This window comes from Synchiropus splendidus, chromosome 1 (assembly GCF_027744825.2).
Source record: "Synchiropus splendidus isolate RoL2022-P1 chromosome 1, RoL_Sspl_1.0, whole genome shotgun sequence".
Lineage (NCBI taxonomy): Eukaryota > Metazoa > Chordata > Actinopteri > Syngnathiformes > Callionymidae > Synchiropus > Synchiropus splendidus.
In genome coordinates, this window is record NC_071334.1 from 26,556,651 (window position 1) to 26,583,200 (window position 26,550).

Consider the following 26,550-nt stretch of genomic DNA (forward strand, 5'->3'; position numbering starts at 1 on the left):
CAAGGAGAAGTATACGATATAATAAATCAATGTCATGGTAGAGAATCAGAGAATAAAAAAAGGCACACAACTGTCCAAATATATGACCTATACTTCTTGCTATCAATACCAAAATAAAGGCCTCGCATTTGACTGACCAGTGAAGTCTAAGGCACTTACATGTTTTTTGTTCTTTGAGAGAGATTAGTGTTTCATTTGATTTGTTTCAATGATTTTTGAAGCCATTAAATATTGATAGTGATTTAATGTCGTTTTAATCAACGAGGGCAAGAGGAGAAAGTGATAATAATTGAGTATTTCAAGTTATTGTCAATAGACAGAACCAACAGAACACACAACAATCTCAGGCAACATTCATGTCAGTGAAAACAATTTGTGACTCAAACGTGATGCCATGTTCAGTCAATAAATTATTTTCACAGTGGTTTTACAGATCACCATACTTCTCTACAAACCAGGCAAGCAGACCAAAACAAACACAAGACCAAAGATGACCAGACCTTCGTCTACATTTCTATTACGTGTGGAGTGAAATCATGTAACAGAAGTCTATTGAAGTTGCTAATGCTGAGTAACGCAACTGAGGGCTTCGCTACGACAAGTCTCGCTCAGACTCAGACATTTAGGACACAGATTACATGAATGACACAAACAATCGACCTCTAAACGTCACGCCACAAAACAACCACACCAGACATGCACCAGAGTCGAACAATAAATAGAAGATGAGGCAAGTGTTTAGAAAAGGTTTACAAACTAGTTTTGATCTCTGTCACGGGAGCCAAGATTGGCTGAGCAACCTGACTCCCTTCCTCCATCAGTGCTTGTTCCTTCTTCCACTGTGTCCTCCTACTCTGCCGTCTGTTCCTTTTCAGCCTTTGACTGCGGCTCTGCTCAACCTCAGCTCTCACATCTCTAGGAGATGGTGTTGATGTGGTGGTGCAGGTGGAGGTGGAGGTAGAGGTGCGGGAAAGGCTGCAACTTCTAGATGCTTTAGAGTTCTTGGATAAGGAGGTGTCCTTGGTGGTGTTCAGGCTAGTGCCCTCCCCATCCTTGGTCAGCAGCGGCTTGTTTGCCCTCTTGGATAGCAACTCATCCAAATCCTTAAAGACCTTCTCACCAAATGCCCTGCCAGAGTTCTTCAAATCTAAAACAGCCTTTTTAGGTCTTACCGAGTTTTTGCCGGAACTATTCCTCATGGCATGTTTTGACCCAACAGAAATTGTCTGTCTATTAACTGTTGAAGTTTTGAATGTTCTGTCAGAGACTGCATGTTTGAGTTTAGGCAGCTTGTGATGTCGAGGAGAAGAGCTCCGTTTTGTGCCTTTCTTAACAGGAATTCTCGATTTGAAACGTAGACCTGAGACTTGAGACGTTGAGCGCTTAGACAGCTCTGGAGTTTCTTTGTTTTTTGAAACAGTATCCCTGCAGAGTTTGTGGTATGGGGTCCTGACTGGTATCCTGGACTTCCGCTCCTTTAATTTGACCTTTTTTATGTTTGTGTCTGTTGCAGTCGGAAGAGCCTTGCAATCACTGGTAATTTCACGTTGGCTGAGCGACGTCTCCAATCTGCTTGCCTCTTTCAAGGCTAATAAAGATGCAGACAGAAGGTTTAACACCAAACTGCTAGCCTCTGCCATGTTTGAGTCAACACTGCTGAGTTTAGAGTTACTGCTAGTGCCAACTGCTCTCTGCTCTCGCCATTGAGTTGAACTCTGATTTGCTGTGCTACAAGCGCTTTGACACGAGTCGGCAGTGTCTGCTTCGTCGAAGCAACTTTCTGTTATACCAAGCGTATAAAAGCTTGACTGTCCTAAATTGGAATTTCCACACAAATCTGTGTTTACACTAGAAGCATAGCCTGTACATCTCTGAAAGCTATCTGATGCCTGAACATTAGCGTCTGTATTTGAAATAGTTGCTTTCTCAGACACGTTGAAACCTTGTTTAAAGGTGGAGAACATGTTTGATGGTGAATCTCGGCTGTAATTAAGGCTATTTGGAATTTCAACTTGAACAACCGTTGTATTAATGGGGACATTAGGAACAGCTACTGTATAAGCCAGTTCATGTGTATTAGTCTTGTCATTGTGTGTGAAGTCATCTGTGTCTGAATCTCTGACCCTGTACCTGCCTGCTGAGTAGTAATGCTCACCAATCTGAAAAAACTGAAGTCTCTCTTCCACCATATCCCTCTTGCTCATGTCAATCGCCCCACTGCGCGTCATCTCAAACATCTTCCCTTCATGGAAGGGGAATGGGTTCGGCTCACTCGTTGGTGTGCTATCGTCTGTTGGCGTTCTGGCTGGTGTAGTATCAGGGGTTGTGGCCTGCGACTGGTCATCCACTGCCAGTCCAAATGGCTTTGGCTCGCCATTGATTCCCTGTGTTCCACCCACATCAACAACCTCTTCTTCTCCATCTTTGCTAGGCCACGGGTCAAAGTCCAGCCCCTTCGTGGCTACTGTCTTGAAAGTAGAGTTAAACTCCTCCTCTAACTTGTAGCTGAAATAAGTATCTGAAAATCCCTCCTTAGACGATGGTTTTTGTTCTTGATCGGTAACTCCACCTTTCACATCATCTTGTTTTAAACCATTAGCGGTGATCTCCTTGTCCTTCTGATAATCTTCAGGGGATTTTTCCTCTTCAATAACTTCAAGTTTAGTCTGAGGAAAAGAGCGGTCTGAGGGCCGAAATGAATCTGAAGACCACACATCTTTTCGGTTGTCCTGAAGACTAAAAAGGCTCAAGTCTGCCTGTCCGCACAAGCCATCATCCTCGTCCTGGAGTTCATATCCATCGAGTGAATCTATTTCAGTTGCATCCGTGTCATGAGAAAACTCAGCTGTTGTGGCTATTGAACAGTCTGTTATTGATTGGTCATTCCCATTTGTTTCATAGTCATTGTCCTCCCCTTTGCCATTACTACCCTTTGAACCATTGGACCCGTTGGTCCCACCATTGGGATCTTTGTTGTTGCCATTTCTATCATTCTTTTTTGATTTTGGCAACGTCTCCTTTACAATCTCCTCTTCTTCAGGAACCTTAAATGAGAATTTCCTATTAGGCACGCGGTGAAAAACTGACTCATCATCATCATCATCATCTTCAGCAATGGGATGACTGTCTTCTCCCTCCGGGAGCACGGGGGTGGGTGGTTGAATACGAATTATTGGCTCAGTCATCAGATGTTTGTCATGCTCTTCCTGCAAATTAACTTCCATCATTTCTGTTTCAGTTTCCGAGGAGGCACAAGAACCTTTCCTATCTTGGTCGGAATTTTCCGACGTGGAGTCCAGAGGAGGGGGAGGCGGGAACTCAATATACGCGACACCTTTGTCTTTCGGGGCTTCGGCCTTCTCCTGGACTGTCAACCTGTCAAGACTGGGGTCTGCTGTGCTCTCATCGTGTTTAAAATTGTTTACATCAACATTATCACCAGTTGTTGCCACTTGTCTATTTGCATTGGTGAGGTCTTCTTGGACGATGTTAGCATCACACTGGTTGTCCGTTATGGCCTCTTTAAAAGAAAGAGTAACTCTGCCATCATCGTCTTCCTCTGATTCTTCAGATTCCTCCATTATTGGACTTGGTTTATCAGACAAAAAATCCATAAAGCCATCTGGAGTTCTTGGAATGAGGTCATAACTGACCTCTTCAGAGCTGGGCGTCTCAGGCGTGAGGGGACTTTTCCCTGAGCTGTCTATGAAAGAGACCTGTTCTAACGTGTCTTCTTCGGGGCTTATAGGACTAAGGACCGTGTTTGACTTCTGTTTAACGTTATACAGTGCACCCTTGGCCTCCCTTTCTGCCTGTCTGCCCACCTGGACATAAACTGGTAATGTTTTGATACCTTTGAAGTTTTCTTTGCTTGGTAGGGAAACGGGTGGGGTAATGACTTTGTCTAAAATGTCTCCAGGGCTTGGCAAGTTGTTGGAATTTGAATCCTTGGGTGCATTGTCCAGAATTTCAAATGTTAGGTCAGTTTTTGTGGGAGGTCTTTCTGGACTTTTTATCTTACATAAAGTTGGAATTTGCGATGGCCGTGTTAGTGTTTGCTTCTTTGGGATATCAATAGACAAGGCAGAGGCTGTTTTCACGTGTTCTAAGGATTCAGTGTTCTTTCTGTTTTTATTCAAGGGCTCCTCCCCAGTCTTGTTATCCTGAGACACAAAGCCTGCTTTTGAAACTTTGTCTGTTAATACATCGGTGTCTTTCTCCTTTAGTTTGGTATCAACGGGGGATTTCTGTGATTGATTACTTTTATATACATCTTGATCCGTTCTTGAAAAGCCCTCCTTACTTTGGAATGACTCAGGGATGTTTTTGTTTGCCAATGTGCTTCCATTCTTTGATTTAGAGATTGACAGTTTTGACCCAGATTCTTTTCCATTCGTTCCACTGTCTTTACTCTCTCTGTTGTCATTTTTGGAACGTTCCAGTGATGAATCAGACACATTTGATGTCTTTCCCCCAGAAAATTGATAAACGGGCAGTTTGCTCTCCTGCAATTTCTTCACTGAAGGCTTTGGTTGCACTGGAGGAGGAGTCTTTGCTACACTGGATACCTTCTGATTCTGACCTTCAGATTCAAACTTCATCCTGACAGCACTGACTTTTGAAGTTGATACTCTGTGAGCTGGCGAAGAAGGAGCAGACTCACTTGTCTTTATATGTTGTTTTTCTTTACTGATGTGTGGGAGCATGCTTTTCTGCGGACTGCCCGGCAAACTGCAACTTTTCTTTTCTACAGTTATGGTATTATCAACTACTTTACTAATTGTATGCTCCCTGACTGGAGTGTAAAATCCCCGCTCATCGGCCCTCGATTTCTGCTGCCCTTTCTCAGGGCTGTGGCATGCCGAGCTGGGCCAGGACCTGGGTTCCTTCAGTTCTCTCTTGACAGGTTTCTTCTCAGGGGACTGCAGCTCATCATTAAGCTTCTCTGTTTTATCACGAAAGAACTGGGATACCTCACTAAGTTTCTCCTCAGCTTCCTTTACTGTCTGATCCACCCTATCTTCATAAAGGAGCTTCTCTCGACTGCGGTCGTGTTTGTCCTCTGTGAACCTCATCCACACGGCATGTTTGGGACTACCCTGTTCTGTGGAGTAATGCAAAACTGTGACCTTATCAAACTGGGATGAGTCATCTCTGTGGGTGTATTTACTTGCCTTCGGAGACCCTTCCTTCGATGCATCTTTTTTCGGGCTCCCTTGTGAATGCCCAACACCACTGCTCTCATCTAACGTCAGGTGATATTTTTTGTCAGACAGCAACGCCGACTCCTCCGTGTCAGCATGAGATAATGCATCCAGTTTTTCTGAATGGAGCATTTTCTCTGCAAACCTGTACGACTCGTCCCTGACGTCCGACTGGTCGTCATCACAATACTCTACGGATTGTTGGCTTAGTAGCTTGAGTGTTTTGTAAGAATCATCTGCAATCAATTGGGCAGAGCTAGGACGGCTGTCTTCCTCTTGTGACACTGGCGTGTTGACACGGGAGGATTCCAGGAAGGACGGCAGGCATTCCTCGGCAGCAAGTTCTTCCTCCTCTTGTTGGACCTCGTCGTAATCAATTAACTCTCGGATGCCGCGCTCACCCTTGTAAACGTAGAGCTCCGGGTGTTTCTTAGCTTCCCTTATAATAACCTCGGTTGGGTCTGCTGTGCTATGCCCTTTCTCAATATGCACCTCAATGATCCTCTCAACTTTGGGCTTGGATTTTACATCCCTCTCAAGGAACCTAGGAGTTAGTTCATCGCCTTTGACACATTCTTTGCTTGGTTTGTGCTCAAAAAGACCAGCTAGTTCTTTGGAAGGGTCCCTTCCTGACTGAAAGGCTTTCATAATATCCCTGACAGTCAAACCTTCCTCCAGCATCTCTGCGCTCTCCATGAGTTGAGGCTTGTGATAGACCATTCTAGTTGTCGTAGTTATATGGGTTTCTTCTTTGAGACACACACTTTTATTTAGCATTGAGTCATCGTCTGGGATTTTCATCTGCAATGCATTGCTTGCAATTAGTGAGGATGATTCGGGTTCAATGGCAGGAGCAGCAGCTTCCTCCATATGTGCAGCCTCACACACATCCAGCAGCTCCTGACCTCTTATCTGGAACTCATTCCTGGTCTCTGTTATAGAAGGGGGGATGGGCGATTCTGTAAATAAAGGTTTGGGCCCTGTACTTTCTGCACTCTGTGGAGCAGAGGGCGTCTTTTCACTGCGTGTCTCAAACCCACTATCTGACAGAGGACTCTTATCCTGCTCATGTGATAAGTCTTCTGGGGATTCCAAAATTGTCTCTGTGCCCTGATATGATTCAGACAGTTTGGTTAGATCCTTCTCTGAGGGTGATCTGAGCATTCCAGAAGCTGGTGGTGGCATCTTGAGTTTGTGTTCCTGTATTGACATGGATGGCTTGAGGACCCTTTTCTGTTTCTCTTCCCCTTCCTTTCTTACTTCTTCTTCATATCTATACTTCAACTCAGCCATCCTGGACAGTGAGCTGGCACCAATGTCATTTGTTAAAAAGTCTACCATCTTAGCCAATTCCAAATCTCTGCTTGACAGAGACTGCTGTTTGAGCAAGAGTGTGCCTTCATCAAACGGAGGGTGAGGGTCTATGGCATATTTCTGGGCATCCTCAATCTCATCTTTGGAAAACTCCTCCCATTCATCCTCGGAGACTCTTTCTCTCAAATCTTTTTGTAAAATCTCACTGACTTTGACCAAGTCTTCTTTGACCTTCTCCACCAAAGAATAGGGTTCCTCATCCTCCAGCTTGGTCTCCTTGGGGGTGCCTGTGTGTGACGTCTGCACTGTTTTCGCTGCTGTCCGTGTGTCTGTTTGCAGGATCGCCGTCATTCTCATTAGGTCTTCTTTCATATCGGCAACATCTCGGAGGATCTCCTGGTTGGAGGCCGTGGTAGCATGTATGATTGGCGGTGTGATGAAGGGGGGTGACTTGAGTTGCGACTTCAGTTTTGTCGCTGTAACACATGAAGACAAAGGAGAGGATGAGGATGAGGAGGAGGGCGCCCGTAGAGAATCTGGAAGTGCCATTTTCAGTGAGCCTGGCCCTGGCTTGATTGGGGTTTCAGAGATTACGTTGACCAATGAATAGACTGGCACCGTCATTGTATTTGACGAAATTACAGAGCCAGTGGTGACAGAGGCTGATCTGAGAGAACCAAAAGCCGGGCCTCCTATTGATTTTCTTGCTGAGGAGAGTGGCTTGGGACTGCCGTAGCCTGACACGGAATAAGAGTCTATGGCTTCGTTTATGGCTGCGCTAACTGAAGTTGTTGCTGCCTGGGTGGTGGCTTGGATCCTGTCTTGAAGGCTGCTGCTTCTCTCAGAGAGAAGACGAGACGATGGGGAAGAGGGCGTGGACGTCGAGGATGGATATTTAACAGGTGAGGCATTTCCATTCATGGTTGACAGTTCAGAGGAAGCAATAGTAGTCTTCCCAGTTGAAGAGACGGACGACAGGGGAGACCGTCCTCCTCGAGGTGAAAGGGTGGAATCTACTGAGGTTTTCAAACTTGACAGGTTGGAGGTGCATTTAATAGAAGCATAGCTTGGTGCGGCAGCATCCGATGTTACTGAGCAGCCAGGTGCCGTTCTAAACGGCGAAGTGGTATGGTACATGCTGTAAGCGGTCTTCGGTGATGATGGAGATGATGAATTCTGAGGAGCAGCACCAGTAGACAAGGAGTGGCTTGGGGAAGTCCTTGATATGTATGCAGTAGCGAGGTTTTTTATCGATGCAGGATCTGTGGCAGTTTGACTAGGGCTGCCAGATGACAGGACGCTGGTCTGTGCATGAGCAGGAAACTGGCTCTGCTGGACAAAAGTTTTAATTGGTGAAGGCATAGTCCTGTAAGACTTAATGGGGGATGAAAGAACCATGTCACTGAGTGATTTCACTGGAGAGGTAAGAGCATGTGTCGACAGTGGAACTCCAGGAGTGGTTTTAACAGGGGCAGGACATGCAGGAGAAGGGGAGTAGGACCAGGCAGATTTTAATGGAGAACCAGCTGTTGAGTCTGCCGATGAATCGGCAGAGGTGAGGGAACCCCCCATTCCGATGGGCCTTGTTTGGCCAGGGACGGTAATAGGAGAAGTCGACCATGGCGGGTAAGATCTGGTTGGAAAGACAGGTTTGTGAGGGTAACCAGCAGGCAGTGTTCTTGCTGTTGTGCTTCGCTCAACTGCTGCTTCTTCAGATGTTTTGATGATATGACAAAATAAAGGGATTAGGGGTGTTAAAAGAAGGTGGAGTAGTAAAATGAAAAATATGTTGGGGGACAGACAAAGAAACAAAAGGTGAAAGAAAAGGAGATCAGAGGAAGGAGAGTTGGTCAGTGACACTGGTATTAAGGTCGGAAAAACATCAGTTACAGTGACAGTTACATATTAATTGGAGACAGAGTTACATGTCCAACAGTGTGCTGCAGTGTGACTGAGCATCGCGTGTCGAGGAATACGCTTGAAGTAAAGACATTTGGACAGGATATCATAAAAATAAGCACATACAGCACAAAAGTAAATCCACACACAATGGCATCGACGCACAACATAAATGGCAAGACAAATGTAATAACATAAAAATACAACTTCTCTCTTTGGAATGTATATGAAGATGATCTACCTCGAATTTGAGTGTTTTTTTTCCCAAGTGCCTTTTATCTGTTTACAAGTTATAAACAAATTCCCAAAGACAGACTGTGACACGAACATCTCAGGACCTTCAAAATTCCAGTTCTCATAAATAATGAAACAAAGATGACAAAATGTGGTCTCCAAGACTCAGGTTTGCCCCCATTTTGTCCAAAAAGCAGCAATAATGAAATAAATAACTAGGCAGACAAACTCAATAAAAACCAACGTGCATTACTGGTCCACAAACAAATGAAACAACCAATATCTTATTTTATGACAAAGGAGCGGTTGGATGTCATAGAAGTTGAAATTAAACATCTTAGTCATTGGAAAGAAACTCAAAATTCTACAACTCACATCAAAGGCAAGCAAAGCACATCAATATCAAACCATGCAGAAAAGATGTACCACGTTGTAAACAAGCATGTGGACAGTGCGTGTCATGTGAGGAGAGGAAAATCGTTGACAGCAAATCACAGCTATCTATGTAGATGATACGCTTCTTACATGTTAGCTAAAATTTTTATGAGCTAACTGGTATTAATTCAATTAAGTCTGGTTAGTGAAAATGACAAACTCACTCAGTGCAGGCTCGGCCAGATAGCTGTAGCGCTTACGTAAGGCTAGAGATGCAAAGGTATGACGTCGCTCTGGCTTTTCAGTCTGCAACAATAGCAAACAACACAAAAACTTTCAGTTCTAGGCCACTCGGAAATTACTGTTACTGTTGCCAAGACAGCAACAGTGGGACTTGGTCAACTTGAAAACAAACAAATTATTGTTAATGTGTTCCACACATAAACAAAGAATTAGAAACTGTGTTTGCTTTACTATGTATTTTATCAACGTATTATTATCCAGAACATATGTTGCAGACTAAGTGAGAAAATTAGTCTTGTCATATTTCACTACATGACTTTAAAATGAAGGGAAGAAAGATTCAGTGAAGTCAAACTCAAACTGTAGAGCGAGGAAAAGGGCATCATTATATGTCCATGTACTGGATGTTTAGCTTAAAACATTCATTCAAAGATAACAAATGAAATTCACAAACTTCTAAATGCGCCAGGTTGTTGGTTACATATAGTAAGAAGACTGAGGCTTAATACTAATTCATCATGAATGTCTAGCACAGTCCTGCTTTCTGATACAGCTCCATTCTGCCACCTTGTTTCAGGCTCCGACGTGATGTTCTTGAGCAGAGTTCATCAACCATGAGGTCAGGGACGGTTCACAAACTTAATGAATGCCAGCGTTTACACCCCTGAGGAGTCTTTTTAAAGTCATGTAGTGTATGAAGCATCTACGTCCTAATACAGCTGGATATACATATTTAATAAAGCTTTGCTCCAGACGGAAGAATGTCAGCACTTTAGTCCATTGTATTTTAGTTTGGAGAAGAGGGATAAACATCATGAAAATACTTTATAAATCTAGTACCATGCAAATGTAGGTTGGCTCAAGTTTCTGAGAACAAGGAAAACCTCGGAGAAGTTCCTTGACTGAGCGGAAAAGACGATGCTATGATGATAAAAGCAGGGCTATTGCCGGCACAGTGGAAAGCACATGGTAGGGAAGGTTGTTGTGGTTTACCTCATCCTCGCCATCTGACTCCATTTCCTGGTTCCCAAGATGCATTGAAGAAACAGGGGGAGTAACATAATGGAAAGTAGGGGAAAAGAAACAGGGTGTGAAAAAGGAGTGATTGTAAGCAGCTCCAGCTCGCAAGAGAAGCCACTTGAGCAGAGTCGGAAAAACAAACCAAAGCAAAGCAAGATCATCTGCAAATATAGCAACTCAAATCAAGACACAAAAGCCAGCCTGCTAATGAAGAAAAAAAAAAAGCACAGAAGCCACCAGCCAAGAGTGATTCATCCAAATCAACAGAAAAGAAATGAAACAGCCGATGACAGAAACCACCTCATAGATAACAATATAGAGAGAAGCCTTAAACAGATAAAAGACACAGTGGCGTCAGTTTGGCCAGAGGAGTTGCTCTTTCTTTTATTGTTGTTACGAGGGACCCTACCCATGAGTGTGATCATGTAGGTGATGACAGAACATGATGGGACAAGCTTACCTTCTTCACTGCTGGAAGTGTGATGTTCAGGTTGCATACCGCTGTTTGTGGGAGACCTTTGGCTGACTTACACTCTTTCAGAAAAGTCAGACGGCCGCAAGGCTCTTGGCTGGGATCCCTGACCTGAAGAGACACAGCTGACTTCAGAAGGTTTTTAATACGGAGCTAAAACAAGCACAGTTGTTGAATTGTTTTAGCGTATTAAGAATAGCAGCTAACTAACAGCTACAACAATGGCTGTATATTCTGTAATAAGGCCCTTGTTTTGCTACCCACTTGGTTTTCTGTAGCAAAATTCAGTCCAGTATGACTGAAAGGTAATGGATGACTGAAACTAGTGGGTCAATCAATGAGGTTATTTAGTAGCAGTAAAGGCAATGAGGTTGGTGCCCTCTGGGCTGTAATGCTGATCAGTGAGGCAGAAAAACATTATGGAATTCTATCTATCGACATTCCCTCCCAGAAGCCAGAATAACGCTCTTCTGTCTTACAGCGTATGTTTGAAGTACACCAATGATGTGGAAACAGTGCGTGAATAAAAGGTACCTTGACACAAAATGGCAGGCGATTCTCCTTGAAGGCATAAAAGTTGAGAAGTAATTGCTGGCCAGCTTTAGTCAGAGGAGCCAAGTTCCCATAACAGTCCACGTAAATGGGCCGACCCTCCAGAACCTGTGAGAATAGGACATTGTTTTATCATTAGTGTTAAAAAAAGGGAAAAATAGAAGCTGCCTCACAATTTATATATATGTGTGTTCTTTTGTGTTGAATCTCAAGAGCGCAGAAAAGTTTCAAGCAACAAATTTAATCATTTTTGAAGGCAAGTTGCTGCCTCATGTTATTTCATACCATGGTGTTCTTCAATCACTGATAGACTTAGACGTTACATTATTGTGTTGGTATTTTGTCCTTGAGCATTGAATCAAAGTCAGACCATACAAAAGGTCTGCGTGTGCGATGACTCAAGAATCGGACGGAAGCAGAATCGTAACTTGGTCCTGCATGGTAGAAAATTTTAAGGCACAATATTAGGAGTTAGGAGCAAGGAGTTGTGTAAGTTCAGTTTCAGTAAGGTAAAGATGTGATGGTTCCGTTCAGGTTTTATTTTGCAGATCTATACTTTCCAGTGTTCAAGCTGAAAATGTATAGAAACACATTTGAAAATGATGGTGGGAAGCGTCTGAGGATGAGCGTGCACCTCTATGTCTTTGCTTCGTGCCACCTCCTCAAAGTTCTCCTGCTGCTCCAGAGTTTTGTCCACCTTGTCGTCTGTCATACAGAAGCATCTCAGCCTGGACTCCACTGGGTCATTCATTTTGGCAAACACCACAAATTTGGCCATGTAGGGTACACAGATCAGCTCCCGATACAACTGTGTAGCAAGGCCCACTGTTTCCGGGATCTGGTGGCAGTCTGCCAACCAGAACCTGCAGAAGACAAGATGTGACCCGATAATCGAGGAGCTGAGATCACAAAATAGCACTTCCGCAACAGAATGATTGGCCCACTGTTCTTACCGTGCAGAAACATTGGTGGTAAAGGAGACGCAGTCGTTGACAAATGTAAGAGGAGTTGTGCCAGTGATGTCTTCCCACTGGGCTGGGGACGTACCACCTAGCATACATGCAGGAGCGTTAAAAGACACAGCAATCCATAGATGTTTTGGCAAATGAACCAAGAACATACCAGTGATGCTACAGAGAAGGCGCAGACAGGGTGTACAATCTCCCTTATAACCATTTGTCAGCCCCTCGCCTGACAGAGGTGGGACGGGGATGGTCATGGTGATAGGCTTATGGAACTTCCGTCTCCTAGGCTCCACCGTAACAATAGGACTGAATGTTGCCCGGTTCCCAAGGATTTTCTTCACGGCCTCATCGGGGACGGGTTGAGCCTGCACGAAACCAGTCCAGCCTAAATGTGTGTCTTGCCTGGTGTATTTGCCTCTACAACAAGAAATCCACTGACCTGCAGTCCAACTTTGATCTTCTTGGTCAATGCCCCCTCAGGGAATGACGCCTGAACTAGGGGAACACTTCGGCTGCAGAGGGTTCCACCGTCGGGTCCCATTTGATTGGTCTCCTGCCTGATCCGTGACACCACAGCAAAGTACTGTGGGAAATCCTTTGTGATGATACGACAGATTCTTTTCCTCTCCAGCTCCTCCGGAGAATCCAGTTCTGTATGGTGAAGAAAGAAAACAAAACCAAATGAACAGTGAATGACGTATGCATTGAGATCTTCAGTTGACTCCTTACAAACAATAATTTATAGTCAAAAAGTAGATAACACCTCTGCTTAGAACAGGCCCAATTTCTAGCGTAATATATCACTGATGTATTTACCCTCATCCATCCCATTTAGAAGGTGATTGAGGTCATCAGTCTTGCAGTCGTAAAGATGTTCCTTCCAGTTTTCTCCGTTCTCACTGCGCAGTAGGATCAGCTCCCTCTCCTGTCCCCGCATGGAGCCAAAGTGTGGGATCTCTACTATGACAGGGCTGTCACAGGCACAAAATAAAAAGAGCTGAATTAGTCATGTTCCACACTCATGAAGCCGGAACACAGAGAGCAGTTTGTCATGTGACACAAAAACATAACATGACTGTACGGACGTATTCTGTTGATGGCAATGCTGCTAAAGGTTTGGCAGTGACAACCGGGAAGTGCGACTCAGTCGATTGGACAGATGCAATGAAATGACAAGAGGGAGGAGAAAGCTGCACAGCCCTTTTTTGTAACATCAAACAATGATTGCAACAGAAGAGAAGAGGATGAACAAGCAAGACTCTTTATTCCATGAGGTTTTAATTTCAGTGCATTCCACTCTGCATCCATTGTTTACTCTGCATCCATTACATCTGTATTTCCACTTGAGTAAACCAGTGTCTTGCGTGAAAGTGGTTCAGCGCCTGCAAAGTTGGAGAAAAGTGTTTTTGTTTGGGGACCCATTAAATATCTAGGGTCGCTTGTAAATAAGAGGCAACTGTGCTGCTCCAGGCCAAACTTAGTCATTGTTTTTGCAGGCTCGGGGGTCAACTCAATACGACCAGGGCATTTCCGTACCTGAAGGATTGCTCCATGCCATGTTCAGCATATAAATCGACAGACATGTCGGAATCTGAGGGATGGTTAACAGTAAGGCGCTAGATAAAACCCACAGTGACGCTTTGAAGAAGCAAACGTTATAACACAGTGGTCGCCACAATTGGGACCCAGAAAACATGACAGCAATTGATACATAACCCTTGTTGCTGCCGCCACTGTTATTTACACTGTGTGCATAAGTTAAGCATTTCAATTGACGGTTATCACTGGCCTAATATTGAAATTCTCCAAGTGGATTTGTCAGTCCCAACCTATTGGCAGCATAGGAAACAATTGTTGGCAATAAAGACAATGAAATACACATTCACTTATATGATAGTTTGTTTGGCAGCAAAGCTAGTCTTTTCAATGGAACAGACTCAATAATTCCAAATTGACGGCAGTCATGAGAAGCAGGATGAGTCTCGAGAAAAATAAAATACATAACCAACGAGCACAGGTCTAAAACTTTCAGTGGCCTCCACTGAAAGCCTTTAAAATAATAAAAAAAAAGACAATGAGTAAACAGGATTAAATTAACTGTAGGTGACAATGTGTAGTTTTAGGAAGAGTGCTAACAACCCAAAGACTTCATGATCGGATTACCGCTAACATTCAGTCATCACTCATTTCTTCCCAAAACTACAGACATACTTGAGTAAATAAAGACCAACAAAGGTATCATCATCAGAATCAGCATGAATCAGCCGTGGTCGTGTGGTTTCAGTGGAGTGGGAGGGAGGAATTGGGGGAAGAGGATGCTCTGTTTTCGGTTCCTACCCAACAAATCTAGTCCCGCTGGGTCCCAGCTGTAGAACTGGACTAACCAGGCTCTCGCCTTCATTAAGGGCTGGCAGCTTTCTGGGAAGATGGAGTTTACTGCGCCCGTGGCAGACACAAACATACAAACACACACTTTCAGAATCAGTGAAAGTGATGCACAGAAGTCCGGCAATTTCTTAGGAGTGTTATATATCAACTCCCTAATCCCACAACTGTTATGGAATCCATCTGGATTGGTCAGTATCAACTGACTGATGACGACAGATCCTGGTGAAAATGACTGGTATAAAGGTGTCAGCGGTTTGTGCATATCTGTGCCTCTTCTACATCCAAACTACTGTACTACCATTAAGCTCTCAAGGGGAGGATGAGCATCGGACGTGAGTAGCACAGTCATAAAAAGGTGGGGTGTCTGCTCACATTGTGTGCTCAAGTCGTAGTAAAAAGCCAGTAATGGTTATAAATGAGAATGGTGAAAAGCATAGGGACAGGTATGTCAGGAACAGAACAATAACAGTCAAGCAAAAGCACCAAAAATGATCATCAAGATTGAGAGAATTAGATGGTTCTCACCCAAGAAACTGAGCCCCCGCCGGGCCGACCTCCACCAGCCTGCTAGCCAGACCTTCACCCTCCACCATGGGAGGGGGGGATGCCAGTTTGTGTCTCTTCACAAGACGGCATGTGATCCGGGTGGGTGCCGTGCACTTCCGTGGTGGGATGATGATGCGCATGCCGTTGTGACGACTTCCTCTCATGGAACCACCGCGGGCGTCCACCATGAAGCTGACCAGGAATCTGATCAGGAGCAAACAAAAATATAAGAGCAGGAATCAGTGACACAAGGTTGAGGAGGCAGACAGTGAGGGAACAAAAATAATATATTATTAACGGCAGTGTTATGCTATGATGCTATGGTCTTCACACACATAAACAAAAATGTGAGGAGGGTTCTGTGGTTGCCTGGTGAAGATTAATGGTCAAAGTTTGTAATAAGGTCAAATTATTTTTGGTCCACCACAAACGTTTGACATAGCAGCCTGAGAGCTACCAGCCCTAGTCACGGGCGTAACGGTATTGGCTAGAAAAACCTCTGCAGAGCCGATACCAAGACATTCCAAAGGGGAGCTAACATCATAATAAGCATCTGGAAAACTAAAAGAAACAAACTTTTCAGAACAGTTCATAAAGGTTTATCAAATCCAGATGAGTTGCATCATTTGAACGTCGGGTTACCGCCTACATGTGTGTGAAAAGCAAACACAGAAGTCTCCACTGTGTACAGAGTGGTATTCACGTTTCAAATGTTCTGTGGTTCTGTATGTGAACATGGTGACTCAACATGGGAGGCTTCATCTCGTGGTAGGTTCAGCTGCAGTGACATAGATGATCCTGCCACTCCGATGAATCACACTATCAATGGCCAAATGGATAGTCCATAGCTGATCATAAGCAGTGCACACCAATAATGACGTGACTAAGCTGTTGAACGCAGCAACACTCCAGCCACTGACGTACTACAAGTGGCTGCTACATCGTGTCTGCTGCTACAAATCTGCTTTCTGTTTTTAGGTCGCAATATAAACACAATGTTCCAGCTCTGCTCAGTTTAAACATTCTACCCATTTGTGTACACTTGTTAACGCACAGAACCACACTATAGTATGTCATGTCGTGTTAGCGTGCTGCTGTTGCGTAAAGGATGAGAGTGTAAATGTTATTTTTAACACTTCACAGCAAACATGAGGAACCAGTGGGTCAAAAGAAAGAAGAAGTGACACAAATGTGACCTGCAATGCATTAATCTGTGTCTAGAATTGATTTCAAGTATCGGTGTGACAATGATGCTCTGAACAAAGGAATAAAACCAGGATTAAAACCAGGAGAACTCTAGAGCCTATGTTGGAGCCAGAAATAGACCGTACTACTTTTGCCAAGTAATTTATCCTTAAGATTAAGGTGTACATTTTCATTTTTTCAAGAAACACATCTATACCAACAGCAGCTTAATTGAGGGCTCATATTGCTGTTTTCCAGACACACTTGCAGTGAGCTTTAAGATAAATTTGTCAATAATTTATTTTGTCAATAATGTTTATTATAAAAGTAAATCATTTTATTTAGGTTGACCAGCAATGGTGAAGTCACACATCAGTCTGAGGAAAGGCTTCAAATAATACAGTCGATAACTGGCTCTAGTTGGCAACAACAAAAAAAACACAACCAGCTGTGAGAAGGAAAAACAGGGATGTGATGTCACCATAAACAAGAAGTAGCACAACCAAGCTAACGTGGTTAAGAGAGAAAAGTCACAGTCAATCACCTGCTGTCGTACTGCGGGAGCGGAGAGGAAAAACTGCAGGATGGACGAAAAAAGCAATGCAGGAGCGACAAGTCAACAAACAAAGCTTCAGACTCTTAACGTGCACCTTCCTTGTTTTACGATTTTCTTCTTTGCTTTCTTTGTGAAGCAGTGATCATGTTTGACAAAGGGAAATATGGATTTTTGGATTAAAAGAAAAATAGCATGTAGCAAAAGAAGAACGTTGGGGAAGTGTTACAGTGGTGTATTGTATCTTTACATTTTCTCTAAAATGCTCTTTATTTTGTGAATTGATATTTCTTGCAACATCAAAATGATTCTTAACTGAATTAAGGTATTAAGGTATGTTTGAATTCCTTTGTTTATTGCAGGCACTAGAATGGTCAAGAGCAGTGTAGATAACACTGTGATTTGCAGGAGCTACTGCAGTGTCATGCTGAGCATTTTACAAATGTATGCTTTTCAAAATACTCATACAAAGACAATTTTAGTTATTTAAGAATTTGTTTTTGGTGTTTGGACTCAAGTGTACGATTCCTCGTCCAATACACATTCTGGTGCCTGCTAAACATTTATTTTGAAATATTATCATAATGTGCTGTCAAACATTTGGTGAGGAACTTTGACAAATGCCTCTGTCATCCAAAGCACAATTATAGTAAGGGTCAGATTTGATCTGGAAACAAGAAAGGTGCAACATGACCACCTTTCCACCCATCACCTTGAATTGAATAAGAACAAGGGAGAGTATTGCAGGTATTTTTTTGATAGCGAGAGGCTAGGAAGAAAAAAAATTGGCATCTTATTTTATTTTATTTTCTTCCAACTCACACATTTGCTCTGACTTACCCCGAATGTATGGGCGAGGACACCAGGTTGACATTATCCAGCGCGTCTGGTGTCCAGCTGTACCTCCGCAGAGACTCATTGTCACAGTCTTTGGCCACCGACAGATGCTGCAGCAGAGGTCACAAGCCTAATTACCAGCAACATCAAGACAGAGACCAGTCGTCTCTGTCTGCACATGCACAAAAATAAACTACACATTTGTGGTTGCTTGATGACTTTTACATGCAAAGGTAATATCTGACCAACATAAAAAAAAAAAAAATATATGCAAATCAGCAAGACAAAATTGAAAGGTTAAAAACCATAATCTAACACTGTGAGAGATAAGTATGATGAAAACAATAAAACAACGGAGACAATGATGAATGAAATGAAATGTTTTCACATGCACTGGAGGAGCACATTATGAATATGACTGCAGCTACCTTGTTATGGCGCTCTACTATAAAAGATCGCTCCTTACAGAGCATCTGCAGCAGCATGAGAGCAGACAAGCCAGACATTAATGTCTTCTTTGACATCACGTTGGGAGCTATTTGATCCAAATATTATCACAAAGCAATTGCAAAAGATCAACATCTACAGTATCTTCAATTCATTGTCCTTTATAGTCTGAAAATATACAAACATGCGAAGCGATATAGGCCAATGAGCCTAATCCAGATATTTACACCTAAACGGATATAATATAATGGATTTCAGAGATCAAAACATGTCTTGAACAGAGTAGTCGTTGGTGTCAACTTAATGGATGTGATATAATAGTCAAAACACAAATATTATGGGCATTTGGGAGCTCATTTCGTAAACTTTTAAAATGAGTATGGACCCCAGTCAAGCACTGGAGTGAAGTTTCTTTGAATAATCAACCCTATAAAGTTCAGCTCATGTAGAGGACTGCACTGCACTTACTTAGGGAGATCATCATTAAGTGTCATGGCTATGGCACTGACCCTTAAACACAGGTCTGAGCTGTAGCTGCTCAAGGGTCACCCACTTCAGTAAGGTGCTACTCACGTAGACTCCGAAAATACAGAGCAGTTGGACACTGACACTAATCTCATTTCCTCCCTTGGTAAAATATAACGCGATCATCGGCAGCACCAATGGAGGCGTAAGAGGATTGAGTGGTGAGAAGCCTCATTTTGGGCACAGCTCCACCACCACATAGGACTTTAGGAAACAAAACTCTGCCAGGTACAGCAACCAGGTCATGATCTAGATTAAGGTGACGAACCTGAACTGTGACTGGACATGTTGGAACTAGAAGTCACATTCTTTTCACACTTGTTTTCTTTCTCTTGAAATTCAGTAGTTTTTTTGTCTTGTCAGTTCAGCAGATCCTACCAACTATTGACATTAAAAAGGTGTGAGGTTACTGTCAAAGATTGTACTTACCATCTCTTTGTTTGGTGCCAGCATTTCCTCGATCATCATGCTGTCCCTGGTGAAGGAGCTCCTGTTCAGGGTGTTAGACCTATCAGAACTGAAGGAACGCAGGCTTGGTGCGGTTACCAAGGCAACAGTTAAAGTGATGGGTAGGGGAGGTGAGGAGGAGGAAGTGGTGAGGGGAATGAAAGTGAACAGAAAAAAAAAACAATCACATTAAAAGCATGCAGCTTCCAGGAACCTGATCGTCTACAGCAAACATTGAACATGAAAATGCTGAAAATACAAACAACAACTTGAGAGAGATCAATCATTACATAAGTATATCCAAAATAAACATGCAAATGAGCTCACAAAATTATTAATAATTGTCCCGTTCATGAGGCAAAACAAATTGTAAACATATTTCGTTTTAAATGACAGAAAAAGCAAGTAAGTACCACTAGAGGTGGTAATTTCTAATGGACCCTGAGGAGGCACACCCACATTTATGAAGCTAACTAAGAACATTCCAGAGCTGTGATGAGGATGGACCTTTGTTGGGGCGTGACAACCGCAACATCAATGATATGATGCCCAAACTGTGTAAATGGCATCCAATAATTAGCAGATGTCCTAAAGAAAGCTGGAAAAACAAGGAGCTGAATGTGCTCAAGGTGAAAGGAGCAATGAAATTTGTGACAGCTTAGATGCAGAGTGCTGGGACTTGAGTTTCGTCTTCAGGTCTAACTTTTGTACTGAATAAGGCAAATCGTTGTTTGAGTTTAATTCTAAAATAATTGTTCATATGCACATTTCAACTATAATAACACAGTAATAACTGTAATAACATATTTGGCCTATTTTTCTTTTCTTATAGAGCAGCAGCAAGTAATGTCTGAGCGAAAGCCCAAATCGGAAATGCACTACAGTGGATGCGGTGGAAGTAGCTCCAAAAAGAAAGAAATAATAACAATGTATTATTTTAGTTTAAAATGATCATTTTCAATCATAAAAGGTGTTTTTTCCCCAATAGCTTACAGATAGCTTTTAGTGCTCATGAATTTGAAGAAGAGTTTCAACATGTATGTCAAAGAAAACCTTAGCAATATTCATATAAATATATATTGTTTCTATCACTGACTTTTTGTGGTTTTCAGCAATTAAACTGTTTCAGCAATGATGTCAGTCTTCCCATGTTTTCACTATGAAAATGAAGCTATGAATAAAAGCTTTCTGTACATCAGTTTTTAGCACATATCGAGTCAAAGAAAAAGCTCAACTGCATCCCTGGCTGATGAGGGCAATAGTGCCTATAATAGTGCCCAGGTCCCTGGAAGCTCGATGAGAATGAGGCCAAGCTTCACAGTCTCACCTTTGTTGGACAAAGGTGCCAATAAAAGCCACAAACAATATCTACAAGCCAAAAAACTGAAAAGCTCAACAGGGGAAGAAGAAGAAAAAAACACCAACAACAGTGCCATTGAGACAGACAAAAGGAAATTGGCTGGAAATAAGAGTTAGTAGCCAAATATATCAGACATGAAGTTGTACCAAATTGGACCACAATATTTGCCAGCATTGGGGCGTGAAGGGAGAATGTAGAGGAAGTAATGAGGAATCAGGGAAGTCCTCTTCATGCCTTCAGTCTTACCTGACTTTGGGACTAACATTAAGAACGGACATGAGGAGAGAACAAAAGATTGTGAACAGAGGTGTGGACAGAGAGATGCAGACTGAGCAGTGGATGATGCCGAATGCTATTCAGCCTCTGGAGTTTCATCCATTATCATGGTGGCACTTCACAGAGGCACAGTTTTCAAACAACCAGAAGCAATTCGTCTTTTAAGGAGCCCAGGGATCTGGCTGTCAACCACCAACCCTCCTGCAGTTGCTCTTTCTGCTTCATATTCTCCCTCATATGTTACACATTAATAACTGTCGTTTTCATAATTCTCCTGTTAGGATTAGATATACTTTAGATATGCTCTCACCTGATGTTGGTGACGTGAATTTGGGATCATCAGGGGTCTTTTGACCCTACAATCATTTGTCTTTTCCAGTGTTCCTCCTGTGTCGCCATATTATATCAACAGCCGATAGAATAGAACTGGAAGCGTTTCACTTGGGTTCAGTTCCATGTTAATCATCTGACACGCCACTGCACACTCAACGTTGCTCTAACACTGTGCTCCGGGCTACAGAATCGAACGTGTTTCTAATTTCCTGTGGCTCAGTGTCCATGTATGTCACTCTTTAGACATTCAATAGCCACTCCTTCTGCTCTGTGCACAAGGGTCAATATTTTTGTGCTTTCATTCACCAAGCAAAAAGTTCAACGGTCACATGGTGCCGCTTTTGACCTTCCAGAGTGTCGACCGCTCAACTGGCTATATGTGTGTCCGAATCACAGCTTTAAAGTCTTAAGCAATGAAACACACCCCGACATGCTGCATGACGTCATGAATACATCAGGCCTCAGCAGAGGATAAAGCGGCTGTTTTGTGTAATGAATGCCTTTTATACATAAACTGAGCCCAGCAATGTAACTTTGATTGGTGAACTATATGATGCCAACAACAAACTTTAAATCATTTCAACGCAGCATTGTGTTACATCATTTAGAAACACACGCTGGAAGTTCACAGAAATCAGCGTATTTGTAAACACACATAAATAAGAAAGCACGTTTACTTTCAGTTAAAATAGTTTACCTTCACATTAAAGGACTAAAGACCTTAGATTATTCACAGTCTGGCTATATATTTAACTGACTTACTGCCTTATTGTTTCATCTCCATACCGGAATAAGTTAAACTTTAACCTAGAATACCTATAAAATATTTTACAACTAGGTAACGCATATCGGTGAGAGCCGATGTGAGGAGAATAAGATATATTATAATATATAATAATATTTATTGCTATTGATTATGAATGAGATTTCTGAAATAAAATATTGAAGTATTTCCATTCTATTATGTTGACTGATATTTGAGTTTTGCAGTTGAATATAAACTGTCCTCTTTTAACTCCACATCAGTGTTTCAGTGAAGCACTTGAATCGCAGCCATAACAGACAAATCTGCAACATCCATTTCAGCCTTAGTGTTTGTCTTTGGTGATTCGACATAGACACAGACTCAGTGATGACAACAGTGCAGGCAGCTGTGTGTCTTACCTCTGGGACCGAGCGCCCACGCTGAAGCCCATGTATCCCTCCTGTGGAAGAGAATCGTCGCCCAGTTCACGCAAGTCCTGTGGTGCCAGGTATTTGTCCGTGTCCCCGGTCATGGCGTCATCACCTGTCAGATGAAACACGAAAGGACCATTTCAGCCCATCGGTTAAAGAATCAATTCAGTTTCATTACACCTGAAAATTTTTTTCATCTATTTTTCATCTCAGCATATTGTCAGAAACAGAAATGGTCAATGAGAACAGCAAAGTCACCACTTTGAACTAACTTCCCAAATCCACATTGTCACAGGAGTTAACTAGTTGGTTTCATAACTGTCAAATCAAGGAAATTCAGCACAGACTGCAAATCTAACAATGAATATTATACTGAAAGTCATGCTTGCATTTAAAACACAACTCAACACTGTTCACAAGCCTCACTCCTGCTTCGATTTCATTGTGATTCCACCAATTCACAACAAAACTGAAAGTTAGACAACAACCGCAACTCGTCATTAGGTTTGCAACAAATATACACGTCTAAATGTAAAAAAAAAAAAAAAAAAAAAAAAGAATACATTACAGGAGAGAGTCAGTAGCATGTTACTGTAGGTCCCAGTGAAGTGCTGGTGACCCCACAGTGAGACGGGGAGGAGCATCAGTAAAAAGCAGCAAGTGCATGCAGGCGGAGAAAGGAGAAGAAAGGGACGGAATTCCAGCAATCACAAAGCACACACAGCCCTGTCATCTCATCCCCTGCTGCTGCACCCCTCCCCCTTAAACTTCCAGTCTCGTTACTTCCTCGAGGACATTCTTAACTCTTCTCCAGGAATTTTCGTAAAAGGAGCCACACCAGTTTTACTCACCTCCAGATTTAAAACACTTCATTCAGTCGGGCGTCCAGTAAGCACCACTAACTTTACTGTTCCACTCTCCCAACTACTGCCCCTCACTCTCTTTCACAGCACCGAACTCACACAAACAGATCAGCTTTCTCCCGCCTACCAACCCCGCTACGGGATTATCCAGTGTGTGTGTGTGTGTGTGTGTGTGTGTGTGTGTGTGTGTGTGTGTGAGAGAGAGAGAGAGTTTGAGGAAAGACACCTAGCATGGGACAGAAATAGTAAGTGTGTGACAGAAACCGGCAAGGATCCAAAACTCCCTACATGAGTTTGTATACTGAAGATGCCATCTTACAGTATAAAGCAAAACTGGACTGGACTTAGAAATAAAGACTCATTGATGCCTGTGATGGGTGAAGCGTGGCTCACATTTCATCCCAAACACAATGTGTCAGTTTGTTCTGAGTAGTATATATGGATTTCAAAAGATCACAGATGGTGAGAAGAGTCCCTTTCTCTTATTATGTGTGATAAGTACTGATGCCAAGAGCTGTAGATTAGAATGCAACATCATATTAGGTCTGTTGGAACCAAGTGAAAGAGTAAGACATTTATGACTGACCAACACTCACATTACAAAAATGACCGGTTAGCTCCAATATTCTTGTGATATTCTTGGTAAAAATGTGTGTAATTGCTCAATGAAGCTGAGACTGTCAACTCATGTACATCTTGCCATCTGATAGTAACTTTACACACTCTTGACATGCATTTAAGAGCTCGCCTTGTTACTCAAAAGATGCTATAGTTTACTGTCCGAAACTGAGCGTTGACCTTTCCCAATAGTTAATAGTGTTAACGCTGGACAAGTGATGAAAGTGTTCTCTGTTTGAGCTGACCGAAACAAACATGCAGCTCCTTTTTATCTAATAGCCAGGGGCTATTTTTAGAATGTTAAAAATACCAGACCGACAAGATCCATACAGGATAAATGACTAAATACAGCACTCGGACGATTTACAAGTGGATTACTGGAAACATAGCAACAAGAATAAAATGAAAACAAAGATTATATCGCTGCAAATTGTAAAGCTAAATCGAGAGAAACACATGCTCCACAACAGGCAGATTTACACCAGGACAGTGTGTGTTATTGGAGATGTTAATCATTGCTGTTACTCAGCCAGAATGTGTGTGTGTGTGGTCTAAAGATACACACCGTACTATTTTAGACGTGAAATTACAGATACTGCTCTCCTTCAGCTCTGGAGCAAACATGCACACGAACATGCTTCATGTAATGATAACAAAGTTTAGTCTGTTTAGCTGCGTCATGTCCACCTTGTTATTAGAGTCAGACTGTTGAACTTACAGGAATAGCTGATGCAGATATTTCCAAAATCCATGTCTGTTTAACCAAAGCAGAAGTACAACTTCAACTGGTGAGTTTTTATCAACAGTGCTACATCAGTGCCCATCATTGCAGAAGTAGTTTCTGTGCTATCCTTACAAATGCATCGTGACTTGACCTGACACCAGGTATGTCGAATATTCCAGGTCTTATTGGACCACTTTCACCCCCCTTATCTTGTTGGACACAAAGTCCCGCATCAGTGGTAAAGACAAAGAAGTTGTAATGATAGAGAAAAGGAATGTTTCCTTTGCTCAATAAGTTACCATGCATGACTGACAATACATCAATCATAACATAAATGCACATTGCAGCTTGTAATCTATGTAATTCTCACTCTCCTTTTACCCAAGCAGCAAAAACAAGCCAGTAATACCATCATACTGGGCAGACAAGATCACTTGACTTTAGCTAACTGTTTCACAAAACAGCATCTGACTGCAAAGATGAATGGAATAATCCCATTCTTGCATCATGGGTCAACAAAACCATTGCTGATGTCAAGGCAGTGTAAACAGCAACAGATGGATGGAGCTACATTGAAAATTTGATCATCTGTTGACCATGGTCATGTTTGTATTTCTACCCACATATTCAATGTCTGGGAATCACTTGGAGCAGTCTTGTTTGCTTTGGCTAAAATGTGTGGTCACACAATAGAAGCATCACTGACAAGCCCTGGAGACAAAGGATCAAGTGTGTTTGTCCTCCACATAAAGCTGTGGTGCACTGTGCAGAGGGTTGTTGTAGCAACAAGGACAAAAGCCTCATTCCTATACGGTAAGTACAGGAAATAATAAGATCATCAACTAAACCAGTGAAATCTAGATACATTTAAGAGATAATGGCTCACTGACGTAGCCAACAACCCAGCTTATATCAGCACTTAAAATCCATATCAAATATCATGAAAATGTTCACGAGATGCTGCACTGTAGGATTATTAATGAGGGAGGAACACACGAAAGGAAGAAATGAAGATGACAGATGGAAAATAAAAAGATGAATAATACCTTCTTCAACATCAGACAAATATTCTTCAGCGATCATTTCGGGAGCATTGGCTTTACGGACTGCGATCAGGATGAGGAGATGGGTTAGAGCAGGCAGGACAAACAAATGATATGGAAACAAAAACCCAAACCAAACGCAATGAGGAATTAATGGAAAAACAATGAATCATCATATCCACAATGTATTTTTTATTTTGTCCGATTTTAAAAATGCAAAAAGTCAAGCAGACTCACCTTCATCGTCGGACATGTCCAACACCTCATTCATGGTCTCAGGAACATTCATCTTGTGTTTCTCAGTCACAGTCTGTGGATTGGAAACACGCTCTCATGAAGCATCGAGGTAACATGAAGCTCTGTCTGCTCTTATCAGCACAAGAATAGTCAATTATTACCAAAATGCCCCAAAAGTGACATTTGGGCCCTGCCAGCGCAAACATAACTCTTCTGAGCACTGTACTGTATTTAATATATTAAAAATGACTACATTACACTTTGCAACAACACAAATGCCTGTGGTTATTTGACCATGTCACTGGTAACACATACAATGCACAGCACCATTTAACAATTTCAATTCCAATTTCATTGAAAAAGGAGGAAAATGTTGGCAAGCTGTAGTAACAGAAGTAAAAGGTTGGGAGCTACTGTAAGCTTTTCTGAGTGTCTGCATGCAGTCGTTCAGACAGAGACTAAACTGAACAGACTCAAACATTGTCTGTTCACTAGTATATAAATTGTAGTACATTGTCATGAGAAGCAGGCACTTCCAAACAAGATGTTTACTTCTTGCAAGACGTAACATTTGTTTGTTAATGTATAATTACCTGAGTTACAAGTATTCAATACAAAATAAGTTAGAGAGAATGTTCATGAAGGAAGCTCAATGATAGAATGATTCATATCATGTAAAGTAAGGGAGCAGACCAATAAAATTGTAGTTCAAGA

At 42.3% G+C, this 26,550-nt stretch overlaps 1 protein-coding gene across 43 annotated transcripts in view; it reads right to left on the reverse strand.

The window, feature by feature from the left end:
* The window catches only part of LOC128755934 (ankyrin-3-like), a 98,764-nt gene that overhangs the window by 12,135 nt on the left and 60,079 nt on the right, over window positions 1–26,550 (reverse strand). For 16 of the 43 annotated variants that reach the window (XM_053860217.1, XM_053860209.1, XM_053860225.1 and 13 more), the window contains 18 exons: window positions 25,837–25,909; window positions 25,603–25,662; window positions 22,340–22,463; window positions 19,189–19,291; window positions 18,216–18,260; window positions 17,791–17,897; window positions 16,942–16,974; window positions 15,192–15,416; window positions 13,095–13,249; window positions 12,718–12,929; window positions 12,436–12,643; window positions 12,267–12,363; window positions 11,948–12,176; window positions 11,296–11,421; window positions 10,750–10,872; window positions 10,263–10,289; window positions 9,251–9,332; window positions 758–8,227 (listed from right to left, as the gene is read on the reverse strand). In XM_053860217.1, the coding sequence (XP_053716192.1) occupies window positions 758–8,227; window positions 9,251–9,332; window positions 10,263–10,289; window positions 10,750–10,872; window positions 11,296–11,421; window positions 11,948–12,176; window positions 12,267–12,363; window positions 12,436–12,643; window positions 12,718–12,929; window positions 13,095–13,249; window positions 15,192–15,416; window positions 16,942–16,974; window positions 17,791–17,897; window positions 18,216–18,260; window positions 19,189–19,291; window positions 22,340–22,463; window positions 25,603–25,662; window positions 25,837–25,909 (9,499 nt within the window). Of the gene's footprint in view, window positions 1–4; window positions 8,228–9,250; window positions 9,333–10,262; window positions 10,290–10,749; window positions 10,873–11,295; window positions 11,422–11,947; window positions 12,177–12,266; window positions 12,364–12,435; window positions 12,644–12,717; window positions 12,930–13,094; window positions 13,250–15,191; window positions 15,417–16,941; window positions 16,975–17,790; window positions 17,898–18,215; window positions 18,261–19,188; window positions 19,292–20,812; window positions 20,825–22,339; window positions 22,464–23,202; window positions 24,916–25,602; window positions 25,663–25,836; window positions 25,910–26,550 lie in introns of those variants that run through there. The other 27 variants (XM_053860202.1, XM_053860364.1, XM_053860149.1 and 24 more) reach the window with 22 other exon arrangements.